Raw genomic sequence first — 23,456 nt, 5'->3', positions numbered from 1 at the left:
TTGTCGAAGACTCAGGAATTCCAAATCTGTCGCCTGAGACCTATAACGGGTATCAAATACCCTATTTATGGCAGTGATGAGAGTATCGCAGTCATACAGCATATAACTGTTTGTCTCCAATAATGGATTTGCCCATGCGGCAGCTGTGCCTCCCAAAAGAGACAGCACGAATGCAGCTTTGGTGGTAGAATTAGGGAATGCCGTGGGACAGCACAAGAAGTGCAGTTTGCACTGATTAATGAAAGTCCGGGTTTTTTTTGGGTCTCCGGAGAACCGTTCGGGCAGTGCCAACGGGAACTGCATGGCCATGAGAACTTGCGTTTGGTCGTGGCCTGGGAAGGACAAGCCAGAACCGGATGACGTTGCCCCAGAGGCATTGGCTCCCGAAGGTTGAGAGCTCGCCAACTGTTGCAGGCTATCCATCCTTTGACGCATTGCGTCGTTTGCAGTGATCATATTAGATCGGAGATCGGCCACCAACTGTGTCAGGGTGGTCAAGGGGTCTGCACCCTCCATGGCTTCCAATTCTGTCAGTCACCGGATGGAATGCCTGTTGATACCGAGGGGACCCGAACCTGACTTGATTGTAGAGCCCTGGTTAGACCTAAACCAGGGCCTCCTGTCTGTTGAGGGATAGAACTCTTTTCAATGAGATGCCCCCAGACTGATCTAACTAGACAGGCAAGGGAGGCCAATCACTTAAAAGAGCGGGAGCATGCACCGCTACGACCACCAGCTGCAAAGGAATAAACACAGTTTAGTACTTTAGGCGATGGTAATGACTAAGTACAAAATGGTATGACTGGGATATACCTGAACTGTGGTGTCTTGGTCTTCTTCTAAGATACCCCTGCCCTAATTATCCTATAGAAGAGAGGAAGGTTAGCTGCCTGACTACTGGGAGAGAAGAAAAACAAAAATAAAGGAGTGGGGGGCGAGGGAGGGGGGGAAGAAGGAATAATAATAATCCATTGACATTATATGAGTTCTTACTGTGTTGTTATGGAATGGTAAATTGAACAAGATAGAACCACAATGAAGGGATAAAATAACAAAGGGGGAAGGTTAGTACAGGGTCTACCCCGACGGAACGAGGAGCGTACTAGTGTCAGGACGGTGCACGTTACAGCAAAGCGTCCCCAAAGGTGCAAGAACAGCTGGGAGTCTTCCAAGACACAAATGCAGAGTAGAATAATGGGTCACAAGGGTACAGTCAATAGATCCTTGCAACACGGAATATTAGGTGGGAGCAAATTAGTTCAGTAAGAGGCAACAAACAAGAGTAGGATAGTACTTGCTATTGTGTGTAGTTCCAGCAAGGCGTGATCCGCAGGCTGAACGTGTAAGCAGGCAGGAAATCGGGTACACAAAGGTTCAGGACCGCAAAAGCATAATCAAAAGGCATTCCGTTAGAAGCAAAAAGGAGGTCTGGTACACAGACGTTTCAGTACAGCAATAAATGTAAGTAATGGCAGTCCGTTAGAAGCAGAAGGGAGGTCTGCTACACGGGCGTTTCAGTACAGAAAAAAAGTAATCAATGGCAGTCCGTTAGAAGCAAAAGGGATGTCTGGTACATGGACGTTTCAATACAGCAAAGACGTAATCAAAGGCAGTCCGTTGGAAGCAGAAGGGAGGTCTGGTAAAGGAATCAGAAAGGAATGAAGACAGAACTTCACTAGAAACACCGGAATCCACTTCAATTGGAAGCAGCGTTCCGCATCCTTCACAGAGTTTTGTATGACTCAAAGTGAGGCTCTGCATTTCCATTGGAGACAGCAGGGACAAGGTACGGGTGAAATGGGAAACGTAGTCCTGGTCCGATGCGGGAAACTGCAGCAGCGGCAACAGCCCGTTTCCATGGCAGTTTCCATTGCCTATGGAACAGAGCCGAAAAGCAGCGTATCCCGTGAGAAAAGAGGGTACTGAGCCTCTTGAATGGGTTCCGGGCAGCAGGGTAAGCATGCATGTCCATCCTGCGGGGCACCAACGAGCCTTGAGCTGTAAAAAAGGGAAACCTGGGCAAGGGAGTCATCCCCTGGAACTATGAACATTATCCATTTGGAACCTTTGCTGGATTTATAACTTTTTGTTGAACTTGAACATTTGGGCACTTTTCAAGCCAAAGACATTATCCTTAACACATAAGAGTTACTCTTAGAATGAGAGGGCTAGGATAGGATTTCGGACACAGGACATTTTTGATTTAGACATCTTGACACAGGACAGACCCTTAGTTTTTGTTTGAGGTAGGGAAAAACCTCCTAGATTAGGGATAGGGAGGCATTTCCAACCCCTGTATCAGTTCAATAATTGTTTATAGCAACAACTAGGAGTCCTCTGTGCCAGTGTCTCATTCCTGGCTTCTCAACACTTTCATACCACACTGTTTAGCCATGAACTGAAATTCTACACTATTGGAGTTACGCGTAACATTAAACATTTATTTTTTAAACAGCCATATTTCAAATCTTAATTTGTTCCCAGATTCATGAAATGCAAGATGGTTTCCTCTTTCGATTTATACTATATGTTACCGCAAATGATTTCCTGCACTTAAGTCCCTGACAGAAATTCATTTGAGACTTGGTACAGTCGCCACATTTCAATTTACAAGCTTTTATCAAGGCTGTAATTTATTGTATTTTAATTTTCTTAGGTCAGAGAAATATGGTCCAGTGATACGGCTCAATTTTATTCATTCTGCTGTGATACTGTCTACAAGCCCAGAAGCAGTCAAGGTAGGAAAAAGTAACGCATCCTTTAAAGGACATCCCTGTCTGTCTCGGCCTCTACAACATTCACATGGGTTTTGAGGCCACCCCTTGATATTTGGACCATGAAGTGAGCAACTCCCCATTTCCTGTGTTGCATTACTAATCAAATCAATATTTCATTGCACTGCCAACCAATAGAGGAAAATATAATTAAGGGACAATACAGAATTTCTGGAACCATACCTCAAATAATAGAGATCACCAGTATGTACTTGATTATTTTATTGTCTGTAACTTGCTTGCAGATTTTTTTTTAAATAAGCTGTCTGCCCTGTTTTTGCCCTGAAGATGTGGATGCCAGAAATATTATACCTTTTTCACTTTTAAAATGACACACTCACCTAAAAGGACCTCTGCATTTAGCTAGCAGTTTTATTTCTTCATGTAGGATCATTTTTATTGTTATTTTACTGGCCCATTGATTTGATTTTAGGAAGACCGGCTGTTGTATACTTCTGCGTCATGATTGCCATGTTTTAGGGGTACAGCCAAGCTGAAATTGATTTTTTTGTACATAGCATCTTGATTGTTACATGAACTGGCATTTCAATATTTTGGCATGGGCAATCTTCTTTTATAAAGCCGCAACCACCTTTGTTTGTGCCGGCACTTACTTGACAATACAAATGAAACAGAACAGCTCAGTGAGAAGACATTTCCTACACAGTCTCATTAGATGTATGCATTATAGCTCAAAGCACATTGTCATTGTGTTTTAGAGGAATGAGATAATCGTGTTCCAGAGGCTCAGTCCCACGGTTTTACTCTTGCTCAAACCATACGGTCCTGTGCAACTACACAACCTACAGATTACAGTTGTCGAAAATACACACAGTCCCCATATGTCTCTGGGTCTGGCGCAGGGGTGCATAAGTCTACCGTATTGAGTCTTCATGTCATTACAGTATGAACCATCCGCCTGCCACTGCTCCAGACCGGGAAGCTGGGTCCATCCCCACACCTTCTGCCACCATTGTTTTGGCTAAAAGCAGGAGCAGGCCCACTCATTTTCTCGTGCTTTTGGGGATATGTTTGGTGTAACCCAGTAGCGCAGTTATCGGCTTTGGATGTTGCAAAATATTTCGAAGATTCCCTACCAGTAGGAGAAGATTACCGGGCAACCCCATGCCAAATGCAAGAAATCACCCGGTGTGGCACCACATCTCCCACACCTGTCCGAGACCTCCGGTAAGAATATGTGTAGTGAGGCTGGTGTGTGGTAAAATTGATGCAGGTATGTTAAGTATATAAATTTGAAATTTGCATTGAGTGCGACCCGTTTCGTCTCCCCAGAACAGTATTAACAGTATTTCCATATCTACCTGGATATCGTACACCCGAGTGAGGCCTCCCATTTCCCCCTGGGGCGATCTTCCGGCTTTCACTTTGTCTCCAAGACACTTACTATACTTAACTGAAACTGCCCCTCCCTGGTGTGAAGCTTTAACCATTCTGTCTAGTGTCAGGGCTTCCGGTTCTCTAGGGAATGTCGAGTAGCCCGTTTCATAGTGTTCTGCAATCTGAAGTAGAGAAATAAATCCAAAGATGTGTGCTCCCCCTGTTCTGCATTTCTTCCAGTGTTATGAACTGACCATTCGGCAAGAGATCACGAAAACAAGTCACCTTCACGTTTTGTATAGGTCACATAGCCCTTTTTGTTGTTCAGTGGAATGCCCGCAATATAATTAACAGGTAATTCTGAGGAATAAATGACCTCACCTCTGGATTTACACTCTATCCGTGTCCATGCTCTGCAAGTAAATTCCTCCATATCCTTCACTTTAGACGTCCTACCTGGTGCTGTCAAGATTATCGCCCTCAGGAGGAAAGGAGCAGCTAGTGCCCTCTCCACTTTGACATACCTCATATCTGTGCGGTCCCCGTACCAGTAGAGGAGGAATCCTGCTTGTGCAACTTCATAGTAAATTTCCAAGTCATGTAACGCCCCCTTCATCTAATGGTGCAACTAACTCATCCCATGAGATTCTGGCCTGTTTCCCCACCCATATGAATTGCAGTATTGCAGAACATAGGTCCGGGAAGTACTCACCAAGTGGTACCCAGGGTACACATAAAAACCACGGCAGGATCACCATCATTACCAGAGAGATTCTACCATAAAAGTTAAGTGGTAGATCCATCCATCTATCCATCGTTGATTTAGCCTGCTCCAGCACTCTGTGATAGATATGCTTATATAGGGCAGTAGGGTCCAGTAATATATATCCCCAAATATCTGGTAAGGTCCCTTTGCCACTGAACCCAAAGCCGCCTGTGTAGTGTCTGGTGCTGTTTCTCCATGGGAAAATAACGGATGTCACTGGATTGATCCTCAGCCCAGAGAAATCGCCAAATCTTAATATGTCCTGCATGATCGGAACGAGGCTACGTTTTGGTTCTGGAACAAAAAAACACCATATCGTCCGCATACAGAGATACAACTACTCTATGCTCGCAGCACTGTATCCCTTATGTAGGTGGCGATCTCTAATCATCTCAATCAATAGCTCTATCGCCAGGCCGAATAGCAGTAGGGACAGGTGGCATCCCTGCCTCGTACCTCTTTCCAGCATTATAGCAGGAGTGAGTTGCTCATTCACCCTGGCGTTAGCATTGCGCAGCGTGTACAAAAGTGATACCAGAGATATAAATTGGTCCTGCTCAGAATAGCAAACATAAACGTCCACTAAACAGAGTCAAATGCCTTTGTCGCATCCAACAGCTCAGCCACCACTTCGTTGTCTTGCTGCAACATTGACAGCAGCCCAAACATCCTACATAACCCATATGAGGGAGAGCACCCTGGAATAAACCCTGATTGGTCAGCTTTCACCAAATTATGTATCAGTGGTGCCAGCCTGGATGCCAGTATTTTGGCTAAAATGTTATTATCTTGATTGTTAAGGGATATGGGACGATAGGAGCATTCATCTGCCGCTTTGTCCGGTTTCAATAGCACCACCACTATCGCCTCCCGCAAGGGAGGCAATAGTGTCTGTCTTCCAGGCTGCGTTTATATACATGAAGTAGATGGGGAGCCAGCTTCCCAGCAAAGTATTTATAAAATTCGGCCATGTAGCCATCTGGTCCGGGGGATTTTCCCGATGGCAGAAATCTAATGGCCGATAGTATCTCCTCCACAGACCAAGGACGGCACAGCCACTCCCTTTCCTTGTATGTGTACCAATATAATGCTGATTTTTCTAAATAATTGTCCACCTCTAATTGGGTGACCTGTGTCTGAAAAGAGTATAGTTGACTGTAGAATTTGTAAGATTCCTGAACTATCTGCAGGTACACAAATCTTTCTTCCCCTTGAGCATTCCTTATTGATAAAATACACTCCCTAGGTCTATCTGCCCTTGCAGCTCTCGCCAGTAATTTACCTGGGTGCTGTCCCTACCCATATTGCCGCACCGCTGCCCTCCCCTGGATGAATTTCACTTTCCCATGTGCCAGCCTCTTGAATTCCAGCAGATACCGCTTAACCTCTAATTGCTCTTTAACAGTAACATTGTGGTTCCCCCACCTGTAATCTTTGCAGGTTGGTCTCAGTGTCCGTTAGTTGCTGGCAAATTTGTTTCAATATCCCTGCTTCCTTTGAGATGCACTCACCCCTGATCAAACATGTGAAGCTTTCCCATAGTGTCACAGGGGTCTCCACTGTACCCGCATTAAATTAAAAAACATATCCATAGCCCCAGCTAGTTCCTCGCTAAATACCCCATCAGTTAGCCCCTCGCTTTTGAACACCCAAGGTGTCTTCACTCAATTCTGATCATGTAACATTGTGGTCATCAGCACTAGGGCGTGATCTGACAGCGTGCGTGCTAGAATGGATACCTCGGACATTGTGCTGACTAGTGTGTGAGAGACCAAGAAGTAGTCCAATCAGGATGCTTGTGGACAGAGAAATAGAATGTGTACTCTGCCTTTCCTGCATTCCTAAGCCTCCAAACGTGCAGAACCTCCCAAGTCCAGCACATGGTCTTGCAGTTTTTGTGTCACTTTCTGTAGTGGACGATCCATCGATCTCCATGGTGCGGTCCTAGTCAGGTTCCATGACTGCATTGAAGTCCACGGCGCATATGATTTCCCCGGGAGATGACTCCTCAAGCTGGTGGCTGACCCACTCCAAGGACTCCACCGAGTCTTGATTGGACCAATATAGTTCATCAGCAGGTATAGCCGGCCCTCTATGGTACCTCGTACAAATAGGCCCCTGCCCTCCTGATCTTTTGCCATAGTGATTAGGCGGAACTCCACCGAATTACATAAAAGGATACACACCCCTCTGTAGTATGATGAGTATAATGAGAAGTAATGGTGGCAGCGCCAATTGCACCCAAATTTCAATTCCCCACCTGGAGTAAGGTGCATCTCCTGGAGGACCGCCACATCTACCTGATGCCTCTGCATATATAGGAGGACCTTGCAGAACTTGGATGAACAGCTAAGACCCCTCACGTTCCATGTTATGCTTCTAAGTTGCTTGGTCATCAGTGTCCCCTGGCATCTTTACCAACGTATCATGTGTCTCATTCGTAACACACAATGCTCTTTCATACTTCTCTTTCACGTGACTGAACAATTTCTGGCTCAGCTACATAAACATAACATAAACCCCAGTAACAATCGCCGGCCGTCCCCAACAGCAACCCCAATGCGCCAGTTCCCCTCCTTCCCCCAAACCAAAACATAACAGCGTGGCTCACACATGGGGGCTCAACCAGCCCTAACTTCTGGGTAGTCCATCAGGATAAGTTGCCAGCAGACTGCTAATGATCAGGGTGTCTTTCCCTCTGTGGGTTCTTACCGCAGCCCGGTTTATTGTGGAGATGTTCCCCGTCTGTCATTATTGCTTTTGCAGCGCCGTATTCTGGGCAAGGACTCCAAAAATGTGTGAGCTTCTTCTGGGGTGTGGAAAAACAGTGTCCTCCGTTCGTGCGCCACTCTAAGTTTGGCAGGGAAGAGCATGGCGTACTTCATGTCTCACTCTCTTAGTCGACGTTTGATGTCGAGGAACGTTTTCCTTGTATTCTGTACTTTGTCTGAAAAGTCTGGCAACAGCCGGATCTGTGTACCCTGGTACGTCAATGGGCCCTTCTCCCTAGCCATACGTAGTGCCAAGTCTCTGTCCCGGTAGTTGAGTAATTCGGCAATCAGTGGGCGAGCTGGTGCACCCGGTATTGGTTTCCTGCCACTCAGGATCCGATGTGCCCTTTTATACTATGAACACTGCCGAAAACTCATTGCAGCCCATGGTTTACTTCAGCAGGTTTTCCACCATTAATTCCATGTTTCGCTGATCTGCCCCCTGAGGCAGTGGAGTAACTTTGCTGAAAATGTTGTGGGGGGGCATGACATCTGAAGAAAAGGTGCCCCAGCCAAATGAATGGGAACAAAATGGTGTGCCATGAAAGTTGGGGGGACAAACACCCCTGTCCCCCCTAAAATTACGCCCATACCCTCAGGTACCCCCAGGATTCTTAGATTGTTGAGTCTGGAGCGAGATTCCAGGTCATCTTGCTTGTCCGTCAGCTCTTTCACTCACTTTTGATTGTGTCCAAGTCTCTAAGAGCACTGTTGGTTTCATCCACAATCGTGGAAACATGGCCTCGACCTCATACAATCAGTCCCCATGTGTGTCAAGATGCACCTGCATTTGGTCGACTTTACATGTCAAAGTGTCCATCTTTCCATCCAATGATTGAATACTTGCTTGCACCTGGCCCAGCATAATTTTAATGTCGCCCAGTGCTCCATTTGGGTCCTGCAGCAAGGGCCGTGAGGTTTCCTATGAGGGGCAGATCTCAGACGTTGAAGGCTTAGCAGGAGTTTCGAAGTAAATCTTAGTCTGCTGCTTGTCAGTTTTCTGTGATTGGGACATCATGGTAAGTTTAGTTTAGTTTAGTTTATTCATTTGTATTGCGCACCAGACCCGAGGGTATGAGGGCGCAGGAGCAACAGGTTATTCACAGCTTGGTTACAGGTTACTATGCATTACAGTAATTACAATGGGGCAATGGAAGGCACAAGGTTTACAAATTTACAAATAGGCAAAAGTTTACAGATTTACAAATAAACATAATTTACATGGTATACAGCGGCGCGGTGGGCTGGATAGTATTAGTGGTCATTGTTCTTTATCCAATGGATATAGTTGCATCTAAAGTGTGTGTAAGTTTGGGGTGTCCTTAGGGAGGGTGGTAGGGAGTTCCAGTGTTGGGCTGCTTTCACTTGGAAGCTGTTGCCATCCATTTTGGTGCATTTGAACCTGGGACCTGTGAGCAGGTTTGCGTTGGAAGTTCTGGTAGGTCTATTAGAGGTGTATTTGCTTATTCTATCGACTAGGTAGCGGGGGGCAGTGTTGTTGAGGCATTTGTGTGTTCGTGAGGCTACTTTGAGCAAGATTTTATCTGTGGTGCTGAGCCAATTATGGGTTCTCCTAATGTTAGAGATGTGTTCTCTCTTGGGGATGCTGAGCGCTGCACTGAGAGCGTTGTTTTGTAGAGTCTGCATTTTGTTAGTGACCTGCTTGCTAGCTCCTACGTAGAGGGTATTACAGTAGTCCAGTTTTGATAATACAAGGGCTCTGGCTAACGTAATGCAGCTCTGGGTGGATAAGAAGGGTTTGGCTGCTCTTATAAGCTTGCATGTGTAGGCCGTGGAGGATGCCATAGAGCTAACCTTTTTATGGAAGGAAAGGGAGGAGTCGATGTATATTCCTAAAGTTTTCACTTCTTTGGCTATCTTGATCGGGTTCCCGTCTATAATGAAGCTGGTGTAGTTGTGGTCCAATTTGGTTAGGTTTGAGGTGGAACCAAGGATGATGAGTTCAGTCTTGTCAACATTCAGGCATAGACTGGAAAGTCATCCATGCCTGGATGATGAGGTACACCTTGTTCACCAAGGCCAAATCCTGGTTGTAATCTCCCGTCAACGGGATGAGGATCTGTGTATCATCGGCGTAATTAGTGTAGGTGATACCCAGACCATCTAGATCATCAAACAGGGGCTTTGTGAACACGTTGTACAGTGTAGGGGAGACGCATGAACCTTGGGGGACTCCACATGTGATGGGGATGGGGTCGGCGGCAGCAGACGTGGAGAAGACACGCATGTATCTGTTGCTGAGGAATGACTCGATCCAGCCGATGGCGTTTTAGGAGAAGTGGGCAGCTGAATCCAAATGATTGCATAAGATTTTGTGGTCAACTAGGTTGAAGGCCGCGGAGAGGTCCAGGAGAAGTAATAAAGCAGTTTTCCCATTGTCTCTAAGGGTGTCAGGTCGATAAGGGCCGTTTCTGTCCCGTGTTGGGGTCTGAAGCCTGATTGCCGAATACCTAGGAGATGGTTTATTTCAAGGTATTTTTGGATTTGTTGGTAGGCTGTCTTGTCTAATATCTTGAGCAGGAATGGGACGGTGGTAATAGGTCTGTAGTTAGTGGGAATGGAGGGGTCAAGAGAGGGCTTTTTGAGAAGAGGGACGACCCAGGACTATTTAAGGTTGCTGGGGACGGTACCTGAGGAGAAGGAGGCGTTAATGAGTCTGGTGATGAATGGCGAGAGGTCTCTTGCTGCATCTTTAATGATTTGTGGGGGGCAAAGGTCACCCTGACAGTTAGATGGTTTTAGGTTGAGAATTATTTTTTCCACTTCAAGAGTGGAGACTTTGGAGAAGCTGATGAGAGTGGGGTTGGTCGGGGGTGTTGGGGTGTGGGGCGTGGGGCGGTATTAGTGGGGTTGGTTGGTTTAGCTATAGATTCTTTCTTGTTTTTAATTTTAGTTTGTAGGCCTGTGACTTTATTGTTTAGGGCATTTTGAACACTAGTGCACCATTGTTTGTCCTTCACACAAGTGTCTGGAGTTAGCACTGGTGTTTCCAGTTCTTTAATGATCGTAAACAGCTCTTTGGTGCTGGAGTTGGATTGTGCAATTCTCTGGTTGTAAGACTCTTGTTTGGCAGCTATGATTTCCATTTTTTTGTAGTTGGACGTTATTTTATTAAGCACTATCTTGTTATGGTCTGTGGGAGACTGTCTCCAGGTTTGTTCCATTTTGCGTTTTTCTAATCTAAGAGCTTTAAGGTGGCTGGAGAACCATTGGTTGAGGTGCTTTTTCGGTTTACATTTTCTTAGTTTTAATGGTGCAATGGAGTCTAAGGCTGAGCGCATGGTTTTGATATAAGTTAGGCTCTCCACTACATCCAGAGACCCTCTGATGTCCACTGATGTCTCGCCGCAGACCAGAGGTTATCTGTCCAGCATGTAGATCTGTTTGCAAAGAGCAGAGTGATGGACGCAGTCTTTTCTGCTCTTTTACCCTGCAGGGGGGCCAATTTTTGAGAGCAGAGCACTCACAGACAATGTCCTCAAATACTTGAATCACCGTCAAGGTTCCCTCTGCCAGTGCGATTCACGTCTCATATAATATGATATGATAGGTTATTTATAACAAGCTTAATACCCATAGGGCCTCATTACACGGTAGGCGGTAACCATGGCGCTATTAGCGCCATGGCTGCCGCCGGTACCGTACCGAGTCCGCCTTGGTGGATGGCGGAATTACCGCCCTACTTCAAGGTGAGCGGGGCGGTAATTCCCCATTCACCAAGCCCCTTCCCCATTCCCATTGTTGCCCCCATAGGGCATAATGGGAATGGGGAACGTGCTAATTGCGGTACCGTAATTAGCTCCGAGGTCCCTTTGCGGGTCCCGTCCTTAATGCCTGGAAAAACCAGGCGTTAAGAGAGGACCCGCAAAGGGACCTCGTAGTAAGGCGGTAAGGGTTTACCGGTACCGGTGCCCTTACCGGTACCGGTAAACCCTTACCGCCTACCGTGTAATGAGGCCCATAGGTTTCTAATCACGGATCTGGGGTTCGAACCTGTAGTGCTCTGTGCCGTCTTGCTTCCAAAGCGAGCATGTTGCCCCTGAGCTATCCTCCCAAGACAAGGTGATCAGATGTGTTGGCAGGGAGTGCAGCGCCCAGTGCGCGACCCGCCAGTACCCCTTAGTACATACCCTGCTCCGGGGCTTATTCCTGTCTGCTCCATTCAGATTATGGGGGGAGGAATCGGTATGTTCTGGGGTGTCCCCGCTCTATCCTCCTGCCAGCCAGTGTCTCCTTTTATTTTTTGATATACAGCCTGGCCCCCAGTGGCTCTCCCTGCCTGGGCCTAGCTAGGGATTCAGTCCACTGTCCCTCGTTCTCCACTGCGGTGCCGGTGTGCAGTTGGTAGCACGCTGAGTTGGTGCCACTGGCTCTGGGACTGCTGTGCTGCGCAATTCAAGGTCCATTTCGATAGTGAGGAGCCGTTGTGCTTGCTTGCATGATTCGCTCACTGGCTGGCCTCTGCATGGTCCTCCAGGCTCTGGTGTGAGCGTGTCTCACCGACATTGGATGGCGTCCCTCGAACTGGATGGGGTTGCCCTCTGTGCCGCATCCCTCAGTTTTCCCTCTATGCTTTTCACAGTGTGGGCTGTTTGCCGTACACTGTGCAGGCCGTGTTCACGATGCGCCGGAAAGTCACCTCCATTTGGGCAGCTTTGCCTCCCGCTCCTCCTTTACCAGGTCTTCTGCCGATGTTTCTCACTGATTGAATGGGTTATGGTTCCTGGCACGGGCTCCACTATGGTCGAGCAAACCGGCTGATGTCTTCTGCGGGGCGATCTTCGTCTGCACACTTCGCTGGATACGTAGCCCACTGTATCGCCATCCCTGGGGCGCTGTGACACTTCGTTATTGAACCAGAGGGTTCACTGAGGATTCCACAATCGAGCGGGACCCAGCTGAATGAAGTAGCAGCTCAGGTGGCAGGATAAAATTCCGGATTTGTGTGGATATACCAAGGAGGTCACGGCCTTGCGGCCATCTTGATTGGCTCTCTAGTGCCCCCTGATTAACTTTCAATTGTGATTTTCCTTGTATGCATTTGAGATAGCAATCAAACAAAAGTACTTTGTATTCATGGTAGAAGGATACATGCTGACATTATTTCTACATTTTTCAGGAATTGCTCTTATTAATGGGTACCTACCACCTTATGTGATTATTTATTTAAGGTTGTAAACCATTAATGCTGCAACAACATGTCGGCCAAGTTCCCCTGGGAGTTGACGCAGTGGGTAGAACATTGCCCCACCCCAATTGGGGAAGACATTTATTTCAGTCTGAAATAAATCTTCCTGGTGAAATTGCAGCCTCTTTCGGACACTGGTCACACGTGCTCTTTTCTTGTTTTATGGTCTCAGTATGAAAAATAGATTTTATTCCCTGCATTTGCAATGCATGTTGAAATAGCGCGTTGTGGTCAAGTGACGGAATTCCCTATGTTTTAGGTTTAAGAAGCATATGTTTGGAAAACAATTATTTACATTTTGAAAATATATGCTATTAAAAATACATCCTGAATCCCCATCTTGGCCAAAGCCTATTATTTTTATGTGCAGTGAAAATGCAAAAGCAGGTCTTGGTCTTGTACTGCTGTCCTAAAAGTGATAGGTAAAGGCAGGCGAAGACAGCAGGGGTAATCAGTGTTTACCTTGTTAAGAATTAACCCTCAAAACATAGTTACAGCCATATTTATTTTTTGTAAAGTACATGGGGGCTAAGGGGATCATGACACTTGCCTACTTGTGTCTATTAAATTGACTGACACCATGGGTGCAGATACCCCTAAGGGATATCTCTTTAATTATGCCTTTTAACCAGGTAAATGGAGAGCTATCTAAGGCCCTCAGCCTGCTCTTTAAAATTAAATGTGCCCCAGTTCTGGTTTAGGGCTGGGTTTTCAAAACCCTTACTGGTTGCACAGTCAGCACAAAGCCTTTCCCGACCACAGCCACTGCTAACCCTTTGTAGGAGTCCATGAGCAAAGCACAACCTCTTGCCATTCTTTCCAATTAATTCAACCAGATGTAAGTGGCTGTTGCAGGACTTCCAATTCCCTTTGCAGTGACGTTATCAGTTGTTTGGGAAAATGCTTTTCTTTTTGTAAATTGTAAATGATGTGGTGAATGATTCAGTCAAGATGATCATACGAGAGTTAAAACTTCTTTTTCACTATGATTGTTAGGTGGTCAGGTGTTCTAATATCCCACAGGTTGTTAGCCAGACTTCTTGCACTCTGACAATGACTACTCAGAGTCTGGACTTCACTATTAGTACAGTATCTCCTGTGGTTTTAGCAACGTTCCCCCCAGATCCAAGACTCAAAGTTTTTCAAATCAGTTTCTTTCTCGAATTTGACTAGTAACTCTGTCTCCAAGATCCAGGATTCCGCACTTCTCAATTCAATCTCTTTCTCATATGATGCTTGGCAATTTCCTCAAAGTTCCAGGATTTAGCTATCCTTGGATCAATATATTTCTCAAATGATGCTTTAAAATGTCGTCAAAGGTCCCGGAGTCAGTGATCCTCGGTCAACTTCTTTCTCAAATGGTGCTTCAAAATGTCCTGAAAGGTCCAGGATTTAGTGATCTTTTGTTTTGTTTCTTTCTCAAATGGTGTTTGCAGTTTTTTCTCAAATATCCAGGGAGTCAGTAGCAATTGGTTCAACTCTTTGTCAAATGGTGCTTGTAATGTGCCTCAAAGGTCCAGTCAGCGATACCGGTTCAACCTCTTTGTTAAATGGTGGCTTGAAATTTCCTGAAAGGTCCAGGATTTAGTGATCTTTTGTTTGATTTCTTTCTCAAATGGTGCTTGCAATTTTTCTCACATATCCAGGGAGTCAGTAGCAATTGGTTGAAATCTTTGTCAAATGGTGCTTGGAATGTGCCTCAAAGGTCCAGAAGTCAGCAATCCCTGATGAACCGCTTTGTCAAATGGTGCTTCGAAATGTCCTGAAAGGTCCAGGATTTAGTGATCTTTTGTTTGATTTCTTTCTCAAATTGTGCTTGCAATTTTTCTAACATATCCAGGGAGTCAGTATTAATTGGTTCAACTCTTTGTCAAATGGTGCTTGGAATGTGCCTCAAAGGTCCAGAAGTCAGCAATCCGGATGCACCGCTTTGGCAAATGGTGCCTAGAAATGTCCTGAAAGGTCCAGGATTTAGTGATCCTTTGTTTGATTTCTTTCTGAAATCGTGCTTGCAATTGTCCTCACATGTCCAGGGATCAGTAGCCCTTGGTTCAATCTCTTTGTCAAATGGTGCTTGGAATGTGCCTCACAGGTCCAGGAGTCTGTGATTCTCCATTCAATCGTTTTGCCAAATGGTACATGGAAAGTTCTGCGAAAGTCCATGAGCCGGCTATCCTTGGTTCACTCTCTTTCTCAAATGGTAGTTGATTTTGGCTCATGGGCAAGAAGTCAGCGTTTCTCAGTTCACTCTTTCTCTAATAGCACACAGCATTTTGCCTCTCCACTCTCAATAGGAACTTTGCCTGTAGGTTTTAGGATTCAGTGAGTATCGCATCAATTCATCTACCGGGATGCTCAAAGGTACTTCCTACCGGGATGCTCAAAGAGACTTCCTCCTTTGCAGCTTCTTGTCAGTTACATCACCCACCTGGGTTTTACTTCGGCCTCATGTCTCGGTCCTGTGATCTTTGTAACAGGGTCAGTGACTTGGCGTTGACAGGGGGGGAATAAGGACCCCTCTCAATCACGCCAGAGCCAATCCTGCCCTAGAGGCAGGGTGGAGGAGTTGGGAAGGCCCCAGTTTCTTCCTTCCTTTATGTTCCTTGTTATAAGTGGCAGGTGCCACTAAAAATCATGCAATTCCTGCTGTACCCCATTCTGGCCAGTTTGCTCTATTTTCTTGTGCAGGACTACAGGTCCCAGAACCCCCTGTTGCAGAAAACCAATCAGACGATTCATGAGAGAGAAAAGCGGTGCAAGATTCAATGTATTGGAAACCAGAGGGAAACTGCTTACTGCACACCAGCAAAACAGAAAGTCACCTCAGCGAAACAAATCCACATGGCAAATGAAGAGCTTGTGAGTAAGCCATAAATGACTGCCAACAGGCCTTTGTTGGAAAGGGGGTGGGGCTTAATAGACTTTTTGATGCCTTTCATCTGTGTAACCTTGTCCCTGGGGAAAAGACATATACAGATTGATCCGGAGAGTCAGGTGAGTGCTAAGGCCAAAGGGATCGGGGGAGGGCGGTTTAGAATCTGATAGGAATGGTATAAAAGTGGAATGAGCAGAAGGCAGAGTGTTGGTTGTTCGGGTGAGGTCAGCTGGAAAAGAGGAAGACCAAGAGGCCAGGCAAAGGAAGGATTGTGGAACAGACCATGGAGGAGACTGTTGTGTTGTGGAGAGTAGTATAGCTTAGGTATTGGTTGTCAGAGTGAGTGGTACCTGTCTGTAAGAGTGTGAATAATTTAATTGTTAGAAGGTATGAATGAGTGTTAGAGAAGGAGTGAAAGAGTGAGAGATGACAAATAAGTGTGAGGAAGAAGTGTGTGAGTATGAGAGAGTGCAAGAATTCAAAGTAAGGGGGCGAGAGGAGAATGGAATGTAGAGGAGAAGGGAAAATAGTGAGGAGAGTGAATGGTAGTAAGGAGGAGAGCAGAGAGTGGAGAGTAAGGTATGAAGGAGAGGCAAGTAGAAGAGAGAGGACACCAAAGGGTGAGAGGAAAGAGTACAGGGAGAGTAGGAATAGCTAGGAGTTTGTGTGCCAATTTGCGGGAAAGGAGAGAGAATAGAGGAAGAGTAGAGTGGGTGCAATAGAGAGCAGTGGAGAAGAGTGAGGGAAGGAACAGCAGAGACAGCAACGCATGGGTGTAAAAGGGTGAGTGTGAGCAGCTCGGCATTTGAAAAGGCACCAGACCTTATTCAGAATCATAGTTGTATTTGTTTATTATTTGTATCTCGCTCCTAACACTGAGGTAACTGGGCGCTGGAAAGCTTAACATGTTGCAGGAAACATACTTACATAAATAGGCATACATAGGAAATCAGCAGGTAGGTTTACGAGGGTTACAGAGAGGTCTGGCAGTCAGATAGTCAGATAAATACAATTAAGAGCATGCCAATCAGAATAATGAAGATACGATACAATTCCACAGGCAGCCAGAGGCTTCAGTTGTTAGACTTATCAGTGTGCCAGAGTTTTACTCTGGTTTTGACGGCACTGAAGGAAGGTTCCATTCTAATGGTGGGAGGTAGGGAGTTCCAATAGTTGGCGGCTTTGATGGGGAAGCTGGCTCCACCTGCAGTTTTTAGGTTAAACCTGGTAACTGAGAGGAGGTGTGTTTGGGAGGATCTGGTGGGTCGGGCTGGCTGGTATATGGGGAACTTGTCTGAAAGATATTTAGGGGCAGAGTTGGCCAAACATGTGTGGGTGATTGCCAGAGCGTGAAGTGAGATTCTATCGCGCACTGGGAGCCAGTTAGATTTCTGTAAGGCTGGGGATATGACTGGATCTAGGAATGTTTAGTGCTGCTCTTAAGGAGTTGTTTTGTAGGACTTGAAGAGCGTGTTACAGTAATCTCATTTAGAGAGCGCTAGAGCTCTAGCTAACGTCATGCAACTAATGGGGGACAAGTATAATTTACAGGCATTTATTAGCTTGTTGGTGTAGGCTGTAGATGAGGCAATGGAGCTTGCTTGTTTCTTTAAGGATAGGGTAGAGTCAAGATAAACACCTAAGGTTTTTATCTCCTTCGCAACCTTAATCGGGTTCCCATCAATGTTGAAGGACATATACCGTGGGTCAAGCTTGTTAAGGCGAGCCTGGGTGCCGACAATCAGGAGCTCTGTTTTTTCATCATTGAGGCAGAGGCTGTGGGCAGCCATCCATGCCTGTATTTCTAAGTAGATATCGTTGATTAGTTTAGAGTCAACATTGTAGCATCATGACAATGTGATGAGAACCTGGGTGTCATCTGCGTAGTTCATGTAGATGACACCCATGTTGTCCAGACGGTCGAAGAGGAGTTTCGTTAAAATAATATGTTGTATAGCGTTGGTGAGATACAAGAGCCTTGGGGCACCCCACAGTGGATGGGGATCGGGGCTGCTGAGGCAGAGGGCGAGAAGACTCTGGTGGTGCGGTTGGATAAGAATGATTTAATCCAGTTGGAAGCGTTGGTAGAGAAGGCTGCTGCAGTGGTTAATTGTTCAGTGAGAATCTGGTGGTCAACCAGATCAAATGCAGCCGAGAGGTCTAACAAGAGGAGAATGGCCAGTTTGCCTCTGTCTTTAGCCTCATCCATCTGTATTTTCAGATCCAGGAGGGCGGTCTCAGTGCCATGTCTGGGTCGAAATCCAGATTGTCGGAGACCAAGTAGATTGTTGTCCTACAGGTGTTTCTGGATTTGCAGGTATGCATCTCTGTCCAGAATTGTTAAGAGGAAGGGGACAGTTGTGATTGGCTTATAGTTCGTTGGTATGTTAGGGTCTAAATAGTTTTTTTTTTTTTAAGAGAGGCATGACCCAGGCCTCCTTGAGGTTGTTGGGAACAAAGCTGGCTTTGAAAGAGAAGTTTATCATTGTGGTGATGAATGGAGACAGTTCTTTAGCGCATTCCTTGATAATAGGAGCTGGGCATGTGTCTCCTTGACATCTTGAAGGCTTAAGGCCTCTGATGATGTCTTCCACTTCCTTGGGCGTGATAGGGGAGAATGTAAACGGTGGGCACTGAGGGAGTTGAATCTTGGGAGAGTGTTTATCAGATGAGTTGGTCCAGAGGCTGTCTTTGTGGCTTCTATTTTGGTTTGGAGCGAAGCTATTTTGTCCGCTAGGGCTTGTTGTATTTTGGTACACCAGGCCGCATCCTTTGTGCAGTCCACTGATGGCAGAGCTGGGGATTCCAGTTCCCTTAAGATGCTGAAAAGCTCCTTGGTCCTAGATTTAGCATTAAGGATTCTGTTAGCATAGGTTTCTTTTTTAGTGCTGAGGACGGCAGTTTTGTAGGAAGCCTCTGCTGTGGTGAATAGTGCCTTGTTGTGAGTGGTGGGTGCTTTGCGTTAAGTAGATTCTGCCACTCTTTTTTCATTACTCAAGATTTTTAGTTCTTATGTGAACCAGTTATTGAGGTGGGCAACTGGTTTGGCTTTTTTTTAGTTTGAGTGGAGCGATGCTGTTCAAGACTGTCCCTAATGTATTTTTATAGAGGTCGACCAAGTTAGTGGGATCTAGGTTTTTGAAATTAGTATCATCCAAGATGTTGTTGATTAGAGGACGTAGATTGGACAATGTTATGTTTTGGGAGTTCCTGGAAAGAGAAGGGGGAGGCAATGATAGGACTCGGGGTGTGGTCCCCAGAATGGCAAAGGATATGTAGTGGTAATCTGTCCAAGCGATAGGTTAATTCTGAAGAACTTTATTGGAGCAATTGAGGTCAGACACCCAATCTAAGGTGCACCCCTTGGCATGTGTGGGCTCTGTGATTCAATGTGTAAAGCCAAGCTGGGAAATTGAATTCTCGAGAGCTAGAGCATTTGTATCGTTAGGGTCCTGGAACCCAAGGTTAAGATGTCCAAGAAGTATGATTTGAGAGCCTAATTTTACATTGGATGTTAAGAGGCCTGTGATGTCTTGCTCGAAGGAGGAGATGGGGCCTGGTGGGCGGTAGACGAGGTGTAGGAGGCTGTTAATGGGAATTTAACTGATAAGAGTTCGGCAGATGGTAGGCTGGTGAGGGTGGTGTCTCTGAGGCCCAGCCCTCCTCCTCTGCCTGTGTTTTAGGGGGAAACGGTAGGATGGGTTTTCCCCTGGAAGGATCCGGAGGGAGGGAGATAGTAAAGGCTGGGTCCTTTAGGCAATCACTCTAGTCAAAATTGTAGAAAGTAGGGGTTACTGATCGCTAGCTGACAGCCAAGGGAATAGGGAAGCCTGGGCTAGGGAGGTGGGAAGCCCAACAAAGATGGGAGAGGGAAATGCTTAGTATTCCATATTTCATTCATTTATCATTACGCTTCTGAATCATTTGAGTTCTACCAAATAAAAACGCGGAAGCAGCCTCCCGAGTCTGGGTATTCTTAAATCCATCTACAACACCTTCTCAGTTCTCCTTGAATATGGCGGCTGTCGTTTCAGGCATGCGTTCTACTCGTTTGTGCTCTCTGCCTTTTCCCCATCCCTCCCTCTGTGTCAGTAAACACTCTTGTGGCTCTGCATTTTTACAACATTTGATCTCCTCTTTTCACTCTTGGGACATCTTAGAAGTGCCCTCTTTTTCTAACATCTGGTTATGGTTCTGTAGCAGTCTGACAGTCCCACTCTCTCTCCCTCTTTTCTGAAGTGCAGTGTGACGGTTTGGCCAGCTGATCTTGTAAAGGGAAAAAAGACTCAAGGTTTGATGTATTTTTTTTTTATTTTTTTTTCTCTCTCTCTCTCTCTCTCTCTCTCTCTCTCTCTCTCTCATGACATCACCACATTTGCCCTATAAACTGTTGAGGGAACTCCAGTCCTGACAGCACTCTGTTACAATTGCGTACAGGTTAAGGATGGAGAAAGACTACAGAAACCAATAGTATAAAAAAAAGAGGTGAAGTGGAAAGGCAGGGAGGGTTCTGACCACGTGTTCTGGCCATGTGTTTAATCTTGTGGATCAAAAATAGCTTTTTTAAATATAGCTTTAGTTCAAGGCATTTTGAAGTGTTGTAGGTCTTTTAGAGATGCAATACACCAAACACCACATAATTACATTGGGGAAGATTTTAATCTCCACTTGGAATTACTCTCGGAGTAGATTGTCATTCCATTGTGTTCACCCCATCAGTGCCATTACAGATGGAAACAACCAAATGAAAATAATTCTTGGACCTGCCTACAAAGCGGTGTCCCTTCTGCACGGGAACACAATCAACTCCAAACAGGTTTCTGTCTTAATGGGTCTTGCTAGTGAGGTGCAGCTTGACTCCAGGGGCAGAGTGAGAATGGAACACTTGCCTGGGTATACCCTTCTGACGTAGGGGGTCAAGGTTCAGTGCAGTGCCTGCATGCCCATTTTACAGGCACACCTTTCTTATCTTTCTTTCTGTTATGAAGAATCTGCTGATATCTATTCATCTCATGGTGGTAGGGGAGGCAGAGGATTCTGAGCTTGAGGACTTTCCTAGGCTGTGGTGGAGTCTAGGATATAAAGATGAAAATTACCCTGCGGTGACAGCTTCTCCTTTATGCCTAGGGGCCTCAGGGAACAAATATGCATGCCTATCTTTAGGGACCAGAGGGCTCCAATTCATAGCTCTTTCCAGTCCCTGCATAGAACACCTCTAGAACATGCTGCAGCAGTACATCGCACCTGCTATTGCAGCCCAGAAACTCATATGGACCTGGTACTCTCATAGCTTGTATTTCCTGCCTCATATGTAGAACCAGGCCTTGGTTCCCGGCCCCTACATTAACCTCAGTCTCCTGTCATATTGCGGTACCTTCCCCTTGATGATATATTAATGGCCTTTACATCTTGGGTTTCTATCAAGCCTGCTGCTATAGCTCCTGCACAAATTCTTGAAAAAGGAATGTAGTACTTTCTGAGGCTGCATTTTTTTCTATGCAAAGGTAGTGTGACCTCACAGTTATGGTTATACAGCTCCCTTTGTTGGACAGACAAGGTGGATTTTCATGAGACGGGTGGATTTCTGTAATGGCACAGAGGGGATGCAAATAAAGGAGTAAAAACCTTACAGAAGGTTTTTACGATTGGCTCATCTCTTCCCATACATCAAAGGAAAGTCTGTTTTCAAGCACCCAGATTATTTTGTTATCTAACTTTCTAGAAGATAAATTGACCAACAAAATTAACACTTCATTGTATCCTGATTGGATCCTGTCCTGATCCCTGTGGTATTACTTGAGAATTTCTTACCTCCTCTCTTCTCACATCTCTTACCTTCCCTACAACCTCCAGGTCAGTGATTTGATGCACTCTTTAGTGTTTGGCTTAATCTGTGGGGACTATCAACCCAACACCCAAACAATCACTTGTTCATGCTTGAGAAAGGAGTTTCTTTGGCCCCCTTAAAGAACTGCAACACAGCAGGAGGGCATGCAGGCTAGTTTAAATTTGTTAGACAATTTAAATCTTTAAACATCAACCAATTAAAACTCAAGAAGAGTCAATTACTGCAGAAACATCTATTCCTTCTTTACAAGACATAGGGCACATAAAACCTGAATGGCCCTGCATGAGGAAGAAGTGAAGAAGGTAATTATTTATATAAGGAATTTATATATCTATTATTATACACACCGATGCAGGTATGAAAAGTATGCGTTTTTTGAAGCAGTGTGAGGGTGTAGGAGGAGGAGACTGGCAAGGAGATGGCATCTTGTGGGCTACAAATGTTTATTAAATCAATAAAGAAACCTCTCTCTGCCTACTTCTAAGGGGCTTGCCCTTCCACAACCTAGGAAAACTTTAGTGAGTTGTCAGAATGTCAGCCAAAATTAAATGTTCTCTGTCCCCCGCAAGAAACCAACTAATCTTCTCTAACTAAAGTGAAGTTTGTGTTTTCTTCACCAGGAGAATGACTGTTCTCCTGGTATAGTAGAAGTAACTCCTTCAATGTTCCATCACAATGGACCAGGGGAATTACTCCCTTCTCCTGGTCCTTCTATAAATGTTCTTCACAGTGGTCTTTAAGCACTCTTGCAGAAAACTTGGATTAGTCTCTTTAAATCCCTCCAGGGAGTAGAAAATATCATAGCCTTATTTGGCTTCCATTTACCACTCTAATAAGGGAGATAGCTCCCGTTCCACTAAACCCAGGCAGCAGTATTGGGTAGAAAACTGCAATTAGGGTGAAGACTCCAGACAGTCTGCTTGCTCAGTGGCATTGGGTTGACCACTGCGATGAGAGAGAGGACTCCTCATGCTACCTTCTTGGGCAGTGGTATTTGGCTGACCATATCGATGAGGGAGGTGACTCCCGATACATTCTACCTGAGCAGTAGTATTGGCTTAGCCACATCGAGGAGGGAAGCGACTCCCGATGCATTCTGCTTGGGCAGTGGTATTGGTCTGGCCTCTGCAACGAGGGAGATGACTCCTGATGCACTCTGGCTTCTTGGTTTGACTTCCCGCGCCCCTCCCGATCTTCCCGCCATTCCTGTTACCTTGTTCCCTGTTGGGACACAGCTCTGGTTCTTCCCAACGTCTCGGGTTCCTTCCTTTGCTATTTCCGACACCTGCGCGGCTCTGTTGCAGGTTCCAGCGAGTGGTTTCGGCACTGTTTGTTGACCTCACGTTCCAGCTTTTTGAAGTTGCGTCACAACCGCGATTGTGTAAGGGGTCAGTAATGCAAGGCGAATACTGCTTGTAGTTTTCCCAATATTTGACATTTTATTTTAAACAAAACCTAACTAAGCCTACTCTACTAAGGAATTCCTTACCTAGTCTAGGATCTAAGGGAAAATCTCCTAGCATACACAAAACGGGCTCTCAAACTAAACAACAAAACATTTCAAGCAAAGCATAAACAACATAAATAAAAGATTATCAAATAACCAGTGATTTGGATAACTTCCATTTTTCCAGGGTAGATCCCGTTCCCAGGAATGTCCAAAGTCAATTTCTCCTAAAGAAAAGTAAAGTCTCAAATTGGTTTTTGAAAAGTTTCAAAGAAATATAAATTCACCTAAACAAAATCCACTGGTAACAGTTCCTTCTCTGTTTGCTGAAACGTTCCCTTTCCAATCTCAACAAAGAGAACAGCACCAATGGTAATTCTGGACAACCTCTTTGCAGGATAGAATTGACAAAGTTCATAACAAACCCA

General features: G+C 45.5%; 1 protein-coding gene across 1 annotated transcript in view; it reads left to right on the top strand.

The window, feature by feature from the left end:
- LOC138526940 (cholesterol 24-hydroxylase-like) overlaps window positions 1-23,456 on the top strand; it is a 524,604-nt gene that overhangs the window by 62,731 nt on the left and 438,417 nt on the right. The window contains exon 3 of the mRNA XM_069637830.1: window positions 2,657-2,738. Within this exon, the coding sequence (XP_069493931.1) occupies window positions 2,657-2,738 (82 nt within the window). The remainder of the gene's footprint in view (window positions 1-2,656; window positions 2,739-23,456) is intronic.

This window comes from Ambystoma mexicanum, chromosome 14 (genome assembly GCF_040938575.1).
Source record: "Ambystoma mexicanum isolate Mex_15411 chromosome 14, UKY_AmexF1_1, whole genome shotgun sequence".
NCBI classification, from domain to species: Eukaryota; Metazoa; Chordata; class Amphibia; order Caudata; family Ambystomatidae; genus Ambystoma; species Ambystoma mexicanum.
This window is presented reverse-complemented; position numbering and strand designations above follow the sequence as displayed.